General features: G+C 30.0%; 1 protein-coding gene across 3 annotated transcripts in view; it reads right to left on the reverse strand.

The window, feature by feature from the left end:
• Positions 1–3587: 3587 nt before the first annotated feature.
• The window catches only part of LOC125047025 (TGF-beta receptor type-1-like), a 45342-nt gene continuing 33160 nt past the window's right edge, over positions 3588–15769 (reverse strand). For all 3 annotated transcript variants that reach the window (XM_047645050.1, XM_047645051.1, XM_047645052.1), the window contains exons 5-13: positions 8614–8726; positions 7803–7935; positions 7304–7439; positions 6973–7067; positions 6537–6704; positions 5562–5734; positions 4994–5099; positions 4505–4638; positions 3588–3995 (exon numbers count right to left, since the gene is read on the reverse strand). In XM_047645050.1, coding sequence (XP_047501006.1) covers positions 3870–3995; positions 4505–4638; positions 4994–5099; positions 5562–5734; positions 6537–6704; positions 6973–7067; positions 7304–7439; positions 7803–7935; positions 8614–8726 — 1184 coding nt within the window. In that variant the 3' untranslated portion in view covers positions 3588–3869. The remainder of the gene's footprint in view (positions 3996–4504; positions 4639–4993; positions 5100–5561; positions 5735–6536; positions 6705–6972; positions 7068–7303; positions 7440–7802; positions 7936–8613; positions 8727–15769) is intronic.

The raw sequence follows: 15769 nt of genomic DNA on the forward strand, positions 1-15769 counted from the left end.
CACAGAAGCCAAGAAATTACTTGAACATTAAATCTAAACTTGGCAAATGGCTCGTTCCTCTTAAAAAAGAGCCTTTGGAACAAAAGAAAATTGCTGCTGAGTGGTACATACACTAGTAATGCCACTCGATCAAGCAAGTAATCCTAGGGAATCAGTGAACATATAGCTCTAAAGTTTAGAATTTCCACATGGAAACAAACCACGCATGCTTTATGAGACACTCTCCTAACCCAGCAACAACTTTCATTCATAAGCAAAGCCAAATGTGAACTGAAACAAGACTCTACTCCTCAGAAGTTAAAACTGCAATACACTCCAACCAATAAATGATAAGACTCCTTTCATTTCAGCCCTTCATTTCTCAAATCTGATTCCAATCAATTTACCACAATGGCACATTTTTTTTCTTATAAGTTCACCCTTGTATATTCATTCTCATAAAATAATAACAATTCTATTTTATTTTTATTTTGCAGAGCAAATCATTCTATTTTCTTTGTAAGAAAATCTGTTGCAATTTTGAATAATGAAATCAGCTTATTGTTTTCAAAGATTCCTTCTCATTCTTCAGGAAATTTCTGCTTCAGGCAAATGTAACTACAGCTCTATCTATTAGCTATCTACTGTCTATATACATATATAAATATATCCATCTAAACATACTGATAATACATATGAACACTTTAAACCAATTGTGATCAACTATGTAAAATATGCCATACAGATGTTTAATAAAATAATACACACTTAATTGCCACATTCTGGTTAAAGGACTTCAAACATGTGTATTACAAAAAAATGAAGGGAACTTAATCCTCAATATATGATGAATCACAAACAAATCCATTTTTGAAATAAAAAATCCTATCTTGTAGAAAATTCTTGTTTCTAACTTAAAATATCTTATATACAAACCTACCACTATTAAAATATAAATACATAAATTATCAAACATTAAAATTGTGATATCAACAATAAAATAAATCAAGATACTGTAGAATACTTAAAAGAATCAAAACGATTCATTAAATAAAAACAGTGCAAAATCTTAACAGATGGGACCTTCGACAAATAAATGGAAGTAAATTCAAATAATGGCAATAATATTAGTAATAATAAAAATAACAAAAAAGAAAAACAAAAAAAAATACATATATACCCCTTAGTTTATGTTCATATGTGTGCAATTGTTTGTGTCAAGTCATTGAAAATATACCCATTAACCTTGTTACTTCACATTCATACAGCATGAAACGGGAAAATGAAAATGGGAGGGAGGGAGAGAGAGAGAGAGAGAGAGAGAGAGAGAGAGAGAGAGAGAGAGAGAGAGAGAGAGAGAGAGAGAGAGAGAGAGAGAGAGAGAGAGAGAGAGAGAGAGAGAGAGAAAAAAAAGAAGTAGCAACCAGAGTTGATTTTTCATAGGAAGATAAATGTTTTGATATCATGCCTTTATCCTGATTATGTGCGACTCTGAAGTCATTGCCGATGTGTTTTGTGAAATCTTCTCTTATTACATACTACTCGTCTCTGTTTTGTTCAGTTCCATGTTTTAACTAAGCAGTTCATCAGCATGTAGTCCAATTACACTTTGTGTGGGTGTGGGTGCTATTGTGTTTTTGTGTTTATGAAAAGGGAAGGTGGGGGAGGAAAGAGAGAGAACAATGACCTGCACTACACATTATTTGCTAAATAATGCACATTCATTACTCTTCTCACTGAAATATAGATAAACATGAAACACTTAAACATATCACTTATACATATGCTTATCATCTCCATATTACACCAATTAAAAATCCCACTTGAAGTAAATGATAAGTAAAGCTACATACATATAATCAAACATACATATTATGCACATATAGATATATTTGCATATAACATATATAGATATATAAATATAAATATATATATATATATATATACTTATTATATGTTATATATACAAATATATATTATATTTATACATATATTTCATATATAAATTACTTATATAATATATATTGTATATATATTCATTATACATATAATATATATATATATATATCATATATAGATATATATAAATACATTTTTTATATATATACATATATATATATATATATATATATAAATATACACATATATATGCATTATAAATATGTATATATGTATGTATATATATATATATATATATATATATATATATATATATATTATATACATATATATTATGTACATATAAATGATATAAATATAATTATATATATACATTATACATATAAATAATACATATATATTTTATATATATATTATACATATCTATACATACATTATATATACATAAATAAATATATGTATATAACTTTTATATATATATATATATATATATATATATATATAAAGAATTTTATGCAGAAACATAATGAATCAAATTACCTTGAATATAAAGAAGCAAAAGAAAAATTTCCAGACATATTAAACACTAACATATGTGTATGTGTATATGCATACATGCAAGTCCAATGTTTATCATTATTCTTTGGGAAACAACAAATGATGAACTACTGCTCTGCAATAAAGGTCCATAGACAACTAAAATTTTAAAGTGTCAATTGCAGTCAACACAAAAAAATTTGTCTTTGCCATATGAGACTAATCAGACATTAGTGTTATTTGGTTCATTTATAATTTACTTCTGTTTAAGTAAACAAATATTTCCCAGCTACCAATTTCAAGAGTTAGGTTTCCATCCCATCTTTTTTCTTTGATTGTTAGAAAGTACAACAATTTTAAAAGATATGTAACACTATGGCCAGTGTAAAAAGATGCTACTTTGCAGCGGATAAGGATCCACTATCTTAAAAACACAACAAACAATTGCTGCTTCTCTGTAAACACTTATCTTCCTATTACACAGATTTCCAGTGATATGCACAATGTTAAAGTGGACAAGTACACTCTAGGTGGACAACCCAGAGGAAGTGAGTCATCCATAATCATTCTTCCAGGCAATCTTTTCTCACTGAACAATGAAGGTAATAGTATCTTTCACCTGCTACAATACAGTTCTTTTTGCATGACACTTTAAGCATTCTCCTCCCTAACTAGACCTATATTCAATTGTCAAGGAAGGTGTGACTGTAACCTGAAACTTTCAAACTGGGAAATAGCATCAAAGTCTTCCATGCTATACACAAGTTACACATATGCAAGAGAGTACTTGTATTACATTATTTTGTATCACATGCAAGTTTATATTCAGTGTATGCCTGCCTGCCTGCATGCATTCATTCATTCATTCATTCATTCACTCACTCACACACACAAACACACACATGCAAAAGCATTTATGCACATATGTGTATAGATATATGTAGTTAAGAGGGAGTCTAGTACAGAATGATATGAATATACATACAAAGATACAGCATTGTAGAGAAGAGCAGAAATGGTATGTGTGTGTTCATGGCCATGTAAAAACTACATAAAAAAAACTTTTGCTTGTACTTTCTACAGGTACAAAGATGACAATTAAAAATATCAACCCTTTAAATAACTGCCAGATTGAATAAACTTCAGGTTAATATATGAGCAACATAAATTACTTCAAAGTACTGTTTTTTGGTGTTATACATACCTCGTTATAACAGAGTGCACAGTTGCTGAGCCTATGAGCTACTACCTAAGTATGGAGAAAAATGTGCATATTTTACTCATTCACACATGCTTTTGCGTCACACGCAACTCTCACACTGACATGCACATATACACCGTGTCTCTTCTCACAGTATTCTACTGGGCGTAGCATCCGATGGATGTCTATCTTTAAGGAATTGAACACAGTTAATCACAAGGTCTAATAATCTCCTCCTCTGTGGCATTGTATCTTAGCACTTGAGGTCATCATGAGCACCCAAGTTGGCAAGAGTCTTCTTGATGCGCAATGCGGTCAGTCGTGCTGCTGCATTGTGATACCAGCATTCTTTCATAAGCTTGCTCATCACTCGCAGGTCCTGCAACGTCAAGGATGTTATGAGGATAGGACATCAAAATATCACAAGGCAGGCAAATATCCAACAGTATATGATAGATGAGGTTTTCTGTGTGTCTGTGTGTGTGAATATGTGACTTCTACCACAATAAGCTTGCAAATTATTAACCCATTCATAATGGGACTTCCCTAAGCCATATTGCGCTAATTGGTACTGCACTTACCCAATTGCTCTCAAAGCTTTCTGAATTTGGTATACTTTTTTCTTCAAAATTGAGGCTAAATAACTTCTGACAGGCTATGTCTTCTCAGTAACCACAGACTGGGCCAAGCAAGTAAATAACTGTTTACTGCACACAAGTTGGGAAGCATCCATGCACACTCCAAGAATACTTGCCACCTGGCATTTGGGCCCAGTTTTCAATGACATGATTAGACATCATCCTCAGCAAATGGCTTAAGATGTCAGTGATGAAGAAATATATAATGTGTGAATGTAAATCTTATTGAATATACAATGAATCTTCTTACCTCACAGGACTGCCACTTATTTGGTATGACTGGTCGTTGTTTGTATATACAAACCACTTTTCGCATCTCGTCAATGGTTGGATCATTAGGAACCATGTCATAATATGGTAACTGGTATTCTTCACATCCACCACCTGTTAGAAAAAAAAAATAAGATTCAATGATCAAAGACTAAAAAAAGACAAAAAATAACATGCTCATATGCAATACTGGCCTCTTAAACAAAAACAGGGTGAGAAAACAAACAAATTAAAACATATATAAACCTCAGCCTTACCTTCCACACCCCTCACTCACTAACTCACTCAACTCACTCACTCACTCACTCACTCACTCACTCACTCACTCACTCACTCACTCACTCACTCACTCACTCACTCACTCATCTCTCTCTCTCTCTCTCTCTCTCTCTCTCTCTCTCTCTCTCTCTCTCTCTCTCTCTCTCTCTCTCTCTCTCAAAAATAGACTGAAACAGATTTCATATATTACCTGTGTTACATCTCCTTGCAATCTCCCAATAGACAAGACCAAGTGCATAAACATCTGCACGTTTGAAGGAATCAAAATGATTCATGTTCATTGACTCGTCCAGACACTGGAAAGGAAAACAGTAGTTTAGATGATAACTGCATCACAAAGTGTTAAGATTTTCTTATTTTATTTTTATTTTTTGAGAACTCAGAGAACTGGAAATTACTGCAGTGGCTTTTGGAGTAGATTTACCCACACTTAGAAAAGAAATTTAAACATACAAAAATGCAGATTATCTCAAATGCAAGTAAAACAGCTCGAGTAATGACCAAAAAGTAATATAAATACAAAGAAAGCATAATACATGGAACTAATACTTTTTCAGACTCAGTAATGGTTTCATCATTATTTCTTGGGACTAATACAGGAACCATATTAATAGCAAGTGAGGTAATTAGGACTTATTTCTTTAAAATGAACAAGTGGTGGACAACTTTTCATAATAAATATACAATCAGTACTTTGCTAACTCTACTTATAAATAATATGCATGATTACCAGAGAAATTCTCAGTATAATCACCCACCTCTGGAGCAAGATATCGTTTTGTTCCCACCCTGTTGTTGGGGACAATGTCCACACTGTCTGTGGCTGAGTCATATCTGACTGCCAAGCCAAGATCAGCAATGGCACAGTTTCCATTGGACTTTACCAAAATATTTTTACTCTTTAAATCTCTGTGAGCAATGGCTGGCTTTCCTGTAAGGAAGAAAATATGGGTTAAAATTATTAAGTTATTATGCTCCACTTTTGACAACAGACAAAGAAATCAGATATCAATTCAAGCAGCTACAAAGCAGGATATCGGAAGAAATGTTGCTAGATATTTGAAGGATGGGGTTACATCCTTTGAGGGGCCCCTATATTAGACCCTAAAAAAGGACATCCATTTCATTATCTGAATTTAAACAATTTTGTTATTTTTTTCCTACAGAAATATGTAGGGTTCCTGTTAATTAATATCATCATATTTTACAAAGACCAGAACGTACATCACTTCTTTGTAGAGATAACACATTAATCCACTTTGCTTTCATAACAGCAAAATCCTTTAAACTCATCTAAAACTACATAAAATGATGCTGCCTGACTTTGATACAACAGAACTCAGTTTGGGTGAGTGAAGAATGTGACAAAAAATATATATATTTTGGTAAACAGGATGACAGACAAGCTTTTTGTATGCTGCTTTGTAGGAATTAATAACAATAATTGAGCTGATCTGCACTACCTTCCAAGTGATGAAATTAATAAATTTTGAAACCTTCACACTGAAATTAACAAGAATTTTACCAAGACCAAAATCCAAAAGAAAAAAAAAATGGGAAAATTTTCAATTAAATTGAAAACTTTTTTCTTTTTTTTCTTTTTTATAGTTAGTCCCATTTTTTTGCATCAAGAATTGAGAACTACACAGGACTGGGTATGAGACAATGAACACTCAGAAAGCAGAAAGTTTTAACAAAAGCTATTTAGTCACACACTAGTAAGACAGTCATACCTTTATTTCCCATGATATCCATGTGGAGATGTGCCAAGCCTGTTGCAATGGATAAAGCCATTCGAATCATTCCAGATGTCTCAACTGTATACCGCATCAAGTAGTCGAACAGTGAGCCCTTTTCATGATAGTCGGTCACAAGCCAAAGCTGTGTCCATGTTCCATTATCTGTCAAAAGATTTATTAATTTATTGTCTGGAATACATTCCTCTGACAGGCATTCTTCTTCATCTGGTTTGATATGTTGAAAATGCTAGAAATAGAAATATATCACTAGGTCTCAATTGTAATATTTTTCTCATTTCTATGATACTATACATTAGAGTCAACTAATTAGAATTACTACAGATACAGTATACAAAGCTTGAGTATATAAAAAAAAAAATAATAAAAAAATAAAGATCAGTTTATATCACAACACAACACTCTATCTCACCTTTATTATCTGCTGCAATGAAGCCAAGGATGTTGTCATGACGCAGCATCACTGTTTGGTAGATCTCAACCTCACGGAACCAAGAACGCTCATCCCTGTAAGAGAAAAACACATATTTTTCTGTAATTTACTTCCTCTTAATCTTTACCTTTAAACATTTATGATGTACAAATTACAGGAAAGTGATTTTAGTCTATAGAATCACTTCAGTATAATTTTTTATGGTAAATGTAAAGAATTTTATGTAATTCTGTTTCTTTAACCATAAATATACAAACTACCCTTTTTCAAGCCATCATTGGGGTCTTTACTCCATAACAATATGACCAACCTTGAAGAAAATATTTTGACGGCTACATATTCTCCTCGCCATCTTCCACGCCACACTTCTCCAAAGCGACCCTTGCCAATGATATCAATTAACTGTATCTGTCGCGCAATACTTCGCTGCACTAACAAAGGCAAACCTGTGCATAGGGTGAGAAATGGCCATTAGGTGCAAATATTATTTACTGTACAAGATTTACAACACCCTTCCATCTAAATGAATAATTAACTCTGATGCTGAAAAATTGGTACAACAAAATTAATGAGTAAACAGAAAAAGAGAAGTAAAGAAAAAAATATGAGTAGCCTCGACAATGCAGCAAGAATATGCTGAACAAGAAGAAACTAAAATGACTTAATCACTTCAACATTCAAATATGATAATAACCAGAGCAGATTAAAAATTTGTGTTAAAAAGCAATCAAAAAATAATATATATATTGACAAACATACAGGCTGACAATAATACAATTTCTTCCAAGTCAGAGAAATGAAAATCTTACCAGAGCCTGACCCACTTGAGGTCAAATCCATGAATTCTCTGATAGGTGTATGCGAGCCCATGAGTGGAACTTCCGATCGATCTAGAATTGACTCTACGTCTGGGAAACCGTGTCTGATTCTTTCTGTGCGTTCCTGTTGGTAGGGATGTTCGTGATTCAGTATCATTTTCTTTTCTCTTTATATATCCTAAATAGAACTAGTATAAGTAGATAAAACAGTCTTTAAAGCTTTAAAGAATTAAACCCTTGATGGACAGCATGTACAAAACTACACATCTGTTAACAGTTTTCATTGTGTTGGAGTCCCAAGTGTCAGTTCATTCCTCCATTTTTGACTGATTTGACTGATATATTATATAATAATTAATGTTAGTGACTCCCATGTACTTCTTTTTGTTTACCAATAACTGGGACACTATGGATGAGTTATCTCAACCTGACCATCAGGGGGTTAAAGAACCAATAACCAAAAATTAAATAAATAATAACTGTGATTCTAAATAAACCCAACTGCACATAAATCACAGGAAGGCAATAATCAACAAGGTTCATTACTCATTAAGAAACATGAATAGATTATAAGTGTCTTAAGTAGTTTGAAAATAATAAGAAATAAACAGAAATATTTTTCTTCCATAACAGTTTGGTCCCATACTTCAATACTTCCAACATGCATTCATACACCCACATATGCACAAAAACATTCAAACACACAATAGTTCCCGGGGGTTTTATGATGGGAAACCTGGGAATGAATCTCCAACAACAGCAACCCCATCACCTCAGTACATATGAACAATGCTGCTCTTACCTTGCGGTGATGCCAATAGCATAAAAAAGCCACCAGGACGGCTGTCAGTAAGACGCACAATGCCACGGCACTTGCTAATGCTGGATTCCATGTCTGCCAACTTGAGGTTCGGTCTGTACATTCCACATATATTAATAAATATTATTATATGTAAACAAATAAAGTAAACTAAAGTATAGCTAAATCTTTACTTTACATTACATGTCATAATTAAAAAAAAAAAAAAAAAAAAAAAAAAAAAACTGTAATCAAATATATAATCACAAGATAAAACAGAAAACTGTTAGTGAAACAAAAGGAGAGATAACAGAGACTGAGTAGAGTGTGAGGAAAAACATGGAAAATGCAAACAATTATCTTTAAATCATATTAGAAGAAATCATAAGCATAATTTCCTTTAAATGAAACACAGACAAGGGCAAATTAACCTGATGACAGAAAACTTGTATTAATTAAGTTACCTGAATTTTTTTTTTTTTTTTCTTTCTTTTTATCTTTTGTTTTTAGGAGAGACAAAAACAAATTGCATGAGCATAGTTGTTTGACAAATACAGAAGGCAAACTAGCAATCCTACAAAGCTTCTTCAAGAATCCTACTGCATAGCAACACATGTTACTGTCTCTCAGTGGCTTACATATCAAATGATGAAGAATTAAGAGAGAAAGAGATTAAGGGGAAAGAATCTGAGACATTTGAGACAAAAAAAGGGTAGTTCTAGTAGTAATCATATCACCTGTAAAGTATGAAACACAAGCACAGAGAAATGTATGATGATCTATCATTTACCTAATGCCATAAGGACTACCATATATGATGGACTACGACAGTCAAGTTGTAATTTTCTTTTTGACATAAACCCTATAAGTATCTGGTTAATTCACATTTTACTTGTTAAAACATGAAATTATTAGCCTCAGTACATCAGACCAGGAGTTCTAGTAACAATCTTCATCACATCCTGAATTCAAGGTTGTTGCTGATGAAAATTAAATCTTGTGGTAAAGAAAACCAATGGAAGAAATAATTCCTTTAGGGAAATAAAATCATCTTCAACACCAACAATACTATTACTAAACTCCTGTTTACACAAAACTGAATACAACAGTGATAGAATTTTCAATATACTTCTGTCTTAACCTTCTGCTCATTTGTGAGGAAAAAACTGTAAAGAACTTATCAGGATGACAAATATTGACTGCATGATTTGGTATAATTTTAGGAAGGACCAACATACTAAAACAAAACACATAATCAGACTCAAGCAAACATTTCGACTTGGGACCGAGATGTAAATTTCTTCATAAATCTATGACTATACTAGTGATAGTGATAATTTCCCAATCAATTCAGCTTGTAACAAAGAGAGGAAGCCAAGGGAGATGGAGGAACAAAAACAGGATAAGGAGGCACAGAAGAAAGATGAAGATCAACTCCTGAAAGTCATTAAAAAGTTCAGTACTGCATGCACAGACAGGAAGAGAAATATGTATTTTATTGGTCTATTCTAGTGAATAATTCTTTCAGTTCAAATAAGTATAATTTTGATGTATTTATATTATGGATAATTTGAACAATGCCATTTGGATGAGTTTTATAGCACTTTTTATCCAGTATGCACACATCGGAGAATTTTAACTGGCATATTTTGAACATTAACTGATGCATCCAGGAAATCTAAATCACAGAGTTGGCCATAGTAAAGTTTATATTTGCACAGTTCTCGTTAAGTGATTTCAATTGTTTGCTGTACATCTCTCTTTCTGGGCCTTTAATAATAAAACGAATGATAAAATAATTGTTTTCCAACAACTTTGGAAAGCTATGTATTAAAGACACATGATACATGTCTCCTGCCTTAAAGGCAGTCAGAGCCACATAGAGCAACGTTAATGTCTAGGCTCATGCCAAAAACTTGACTAAGTACTTCTTAATACCTGGGTGCAGTGAGTTAAGAGTTAAGTAAGAGAACTGTTAGGTATAAGTAATGTGTTCCACATAACAATCTTTAAAAAGTTGTATCTATTCTTATTATGTGTTCTTTATCTATATATATAAAAACAAACATTCAGAGTTAACCATGAAAACAAAATGATCCTTTGTCTCCAGATGACATGTATATCATGTCATGATATGAATGACAATCTCATACATGTATATCATGTAATCACTGGACTGAGATGATCATAGTTTATAGCATTCTGTCATGCAGACTTTGTGCCGTGGTGGCTTGATACTTTAGGGGGAATTTTGGTAGAAAAACAGTAATATGACCATAATGTTTCATACATTTCTGTATCAGAGAAAAAAAGAATTTAATAAGTGCATTTATGGCATGAAAACAAACATGTCACTTGCCTTCATTCCTGGCCTTTCAATATTTCAGCCAGCTGGTGGCACAGAGATAAAATGTGTTGTCTAATGCCAACAAAATAATTAAAACAAAAGACTAAAAGATGATAAAGAATATTACAACAATAATAACATTAACAATGAAGATGAGGAAATAAGGAAAAATGCTAGTAACTAAAAGGCAATTTAAATCAATTTCTATATGCCTATATGTAAAAAACATAAAAGCTACAAGAACCAATGAACTAAAAAGTATTTTTTTTTTTAATTAGCAAACAAATAGGTAATTATATGTAAACATTTACTGTTGTAAATATGAATATGCACAATACTGTAAGCAAATAAGTGTAGGATACAAACCCATAAAATTTTGAGACAGACACTAATTTCTCAACAGTATTAAATTAAACAGTTACATTCAATGCCCTAAATGAAATATGACTAGAGTGAAAAATAATATATATAATTTTTTATCCTAAGTCATTTTAGCACATTTTACAACACATTTTACTTCTATTTTTATTTCTTTTTATTCATTTTTTTTTTACGTAAAGCTAACACTCTTTGGTACAAGCTGATCATACCTACAATGGCAAAGTTGTATATATATTACGATAAGGAATTTGTCCATTAATACAGAATCATAAAAAAATTGCCTTCATGGAGTCAACACTGTCACCCTGAACTGCAAAGCCATACTTTCTGCTGACAGCTGTGCAATAGTTTGTGTAAAAAAGTTAGCTATGTGCAAACCATAAATGTTAAATATCTCTGAAAAGCCAAGGCAGTCACTGGAATTTCTATAGAACTCAAACAGATTCATCATTTGTCAAAACAAACCAAGGAAAGGAATTGAACAGCCTAAGAGAACCAAATCTCTGCTTCTCTGACTTAGAATAACGTATAAAAAAAAACAATCGCACGCCCGAAAAAAGGAAACCACAACACTACCACTGACAAGGAGTAACAAACAAAAATGTATTTCCAATGCAATAAATAGGTCAAAATTACAGCCATTATTCCTCTAGGAGATAAAGCATACAAGCTGGTACTGTATAACTATTACTAAATATACATGACATGAAAAGAGAGAAATAATGACAATGACCATAACAAAGAAAGAAGGGAATCATCAATAATCAAATGGAAGCATACATAATATTAGAACCTCCAAAATTCGGCATATGACTCCAACATGATGCATCCTTGGATAAAAGCATAAAGAATTTTCATATTCATAACAAGCAGACAATGACATGATCTATAACAAATATACCATCACGTCAACAAAAACAAAGGAACTATATATGCATTTTTGTGTATATAAATATACATATATATATCAAAACCACATACATACACAAATCTTGTACTTACATATACATATACATACATACATATACAAATATATTTATATATATATATATATGCACATTTAAATACATATATATATAAATGTGTGTATAAATGTATACATATATGTTTGTATATATACATATACACATGTGTTTATAATTATGGCTATATATATATATATATATATGTGTACATACATATATGTGTGTACATTCATTTGTATATTCATAAGTATTTGTAAGTGTATATATGCATATATATATATAAACATTCATAAATATACATATATTACATATATATATATATATAAACATACATATATATAACACATATATACATTTAAATACACATATATATTATATACATATACATACACATATATATATTACATATATATACAAACATATATATTAAATACATATATATATTAACATATACATATGTATATAATATATATACAGTATATATATATGAATATCAGTAATATCAAGAAGAGTGGGAAGGGAGGTTAAAGTGGGCAACTATCCTAGGGCCATAAAATTTGTTGCCTACACATATCATTTTACTAAACATATGCCTTGGTCTGAGCAAGCGATTGATGGATATGGCATTTTAGAATACAATGTCTATAGTGGTTTTGTCATTAACAGAGCATAAAAAAGGATTCCTTTCATCAACTGCTTACGTGGCTGAAATTAACATGCTAATAATATTCTTAGTATCAGTGAATATTGATTTGGAATTGAGTAGAATTAATCTAAAACCATATCAAGGCACACAAAGTAAAAGGATAAGTACCTTTTTGTGGAAGAAAATATGTACTCATATAGGGATCGCTTCCCAGGCTGGGTCTCAATGCCAGTGATTAATTTTTATATATATATATTCATATCTATCTACATATACATATGTATATGTTTCTATCTATCTACACACATATATGAGTATGTATACACTTACACATATCATATATATACACATACATTATATATATACATATGCACACATATATATGTATATACAGATATTCACGTGTATGAATGTATGTATATTTATCCATATAAAGATATATAAAAAATATATATACACATATGTAATCATATAATATATATATATAAATATATATTAAGTGTATATATGCATAGTATATTTCTATATCTTACTATATATATATAAACATATATATGGGTGTGTATATATACACGTATATACACCTATATACACGTATATAAATATATAAATATATATACATATATGAATATATCAAAGTATATATGTATACATACATATATATTACATATATATTTATATATACATTATTAAATATACGTATATATATTCATACATATGTATATATACATATAAATAAAAGATACATATGTATATTTACATATATCTAATATATATCTGTGAATATTTATATATCAATATTTGTTACGATATATGTATATTTATATGTTTATGTATATCAGCATATACATAAATGTATACATGTGTATATATACATATATATATATTTATATATATGTATATACAAAATTATAAATGCATTTATACATACATGAATAGATATACGTATAAATACACATGTATATTTATAAACATATCTATGTACTCATCTGCTATCACACACTCTGCTATCGCAAATTAACGCTATCACGCACACCTCAATAGTTTCCACCCCTCTGTTAGCACATACCTAAGTGAAGTACATGGGCTATGCATCTAGCAATTTGGCAAGTTAATTACCAGCTTTCTGACCATAGAACAAGTATTACAAGACTTTACCTCGTCAGCAAGTGTTGTCAGCATACATTTAGGATCAGACAAAAGAAACACCCAATAATTTCTTAGCACAATGCAGAACTTTCAAGAGTTAAAAAAAAAATTAAGAACTTGATAGATGCTTTGAAACTATATACTGTATATTTTCAGTCAGAAGGATGTGATGAATTGTCTTCTAAGCAAGGTGCAATTACCAAGTACTTTCATGGCTATTAGGTGAACCTGTTTATCCTTTCAAATCAATCTTGAAGTCATTCTATTTTATGTTTTCATTAACTTCTACATTTTATTGTTTAATGGTCTAAACGGTCTCTGAATTTCTTTTGCTCCTCTATATTTTCAATTTGTTACATCTGCTAATGATGTCAGAACAGAGTTTATTGTGACTTATGCAGAATACAGAATTGAATAAGAATGTACAACCTCACTCTGCAAGAGATGCACTTGATGCAATCCACACAAATAATCAGATTTATAAAATATATGAGTAGATTGTTTTTCTGAGAACAAATTAGAATTATTCCATTATGTTCTGTTATCACTAATTTACACTATAACTTGTAGGTGGGCAACCAATTAAGCACAATAACAGAGGGTAAGTGGAAATGTTTAAATATATATGTATATGTATATGTATATGAATATGTATATATACATACACATATATAAATACACATGTATGTATGTATATACATACATGTGTATATATATTCCACACCTGTGTATATGTGCACTAAAGTTTATATATATATATATATATATATATATATATATATATATATATATATATATATTTATATGTATATATTTATAGATGTATATATTTATGTCTATATACATAAATATGTAAATATATAAAACATATAAATATTACATATATGTATAATATATATATCATATATATATATATATATATATATAAATATATATATATATATATATATATATATATATATATATAGATATAAGTAAACATGTATATTATGCAAATATATTCATTCATACATATACATATATAAATATCCATACTTATATACATATACATGTGTATATATAATTATTATATAATTGTATATTATCTATATATATATATATATACATATGTACATGCATATATACACACATTTATGTGTATACGAATATATGTATACATGTCTACATATATATTCACAAACATATATATAATCTAAATATATGTTCATGTACATATACAAATTCACATAAATACACAAAATATATATCTATATACACATTGCTTTTTATGTATATACATATACACAAATAATATCTATATAAGTATACATATATATATAAATATATATATATACATATATATATAAATCCATAGATATAAATGTGTATACTTAAAAACAGGTCCAAATGCATAAATATGTAATATATATATATATATATATATATATATATATATATATATTTATATATATATTAAAACACACACACACACACACACGCAAATATGTGTAGATATAAGAATATGTATATATATTCATAATATATATATACATATACAATATATATATAAAAAGATACATATATTCCAGACAAAAGCAGCAAAAGATTGAGGACTGCAAAAGATTGCGCATTATAAACTTCCTTTTTTTTTTTTTTTTTTTTCGTCTTTTATATTTCTTTGCACCCAATATC

This window comes from Penaeus chinensis, chromosome 40 (genome assembly GCF_019202785.1).
Source record: "Penaeus chinensis breed Huanghai No. 1 chromosome 40, ASM1920278v2, whole genome shotgun sequence".
Lineage (NCBI taxonomy): Eukaryota > Metazoa > Arthropoda > Malacostraca > Decapoda > Penaeidae > Penaeus > Penaeus chinensis.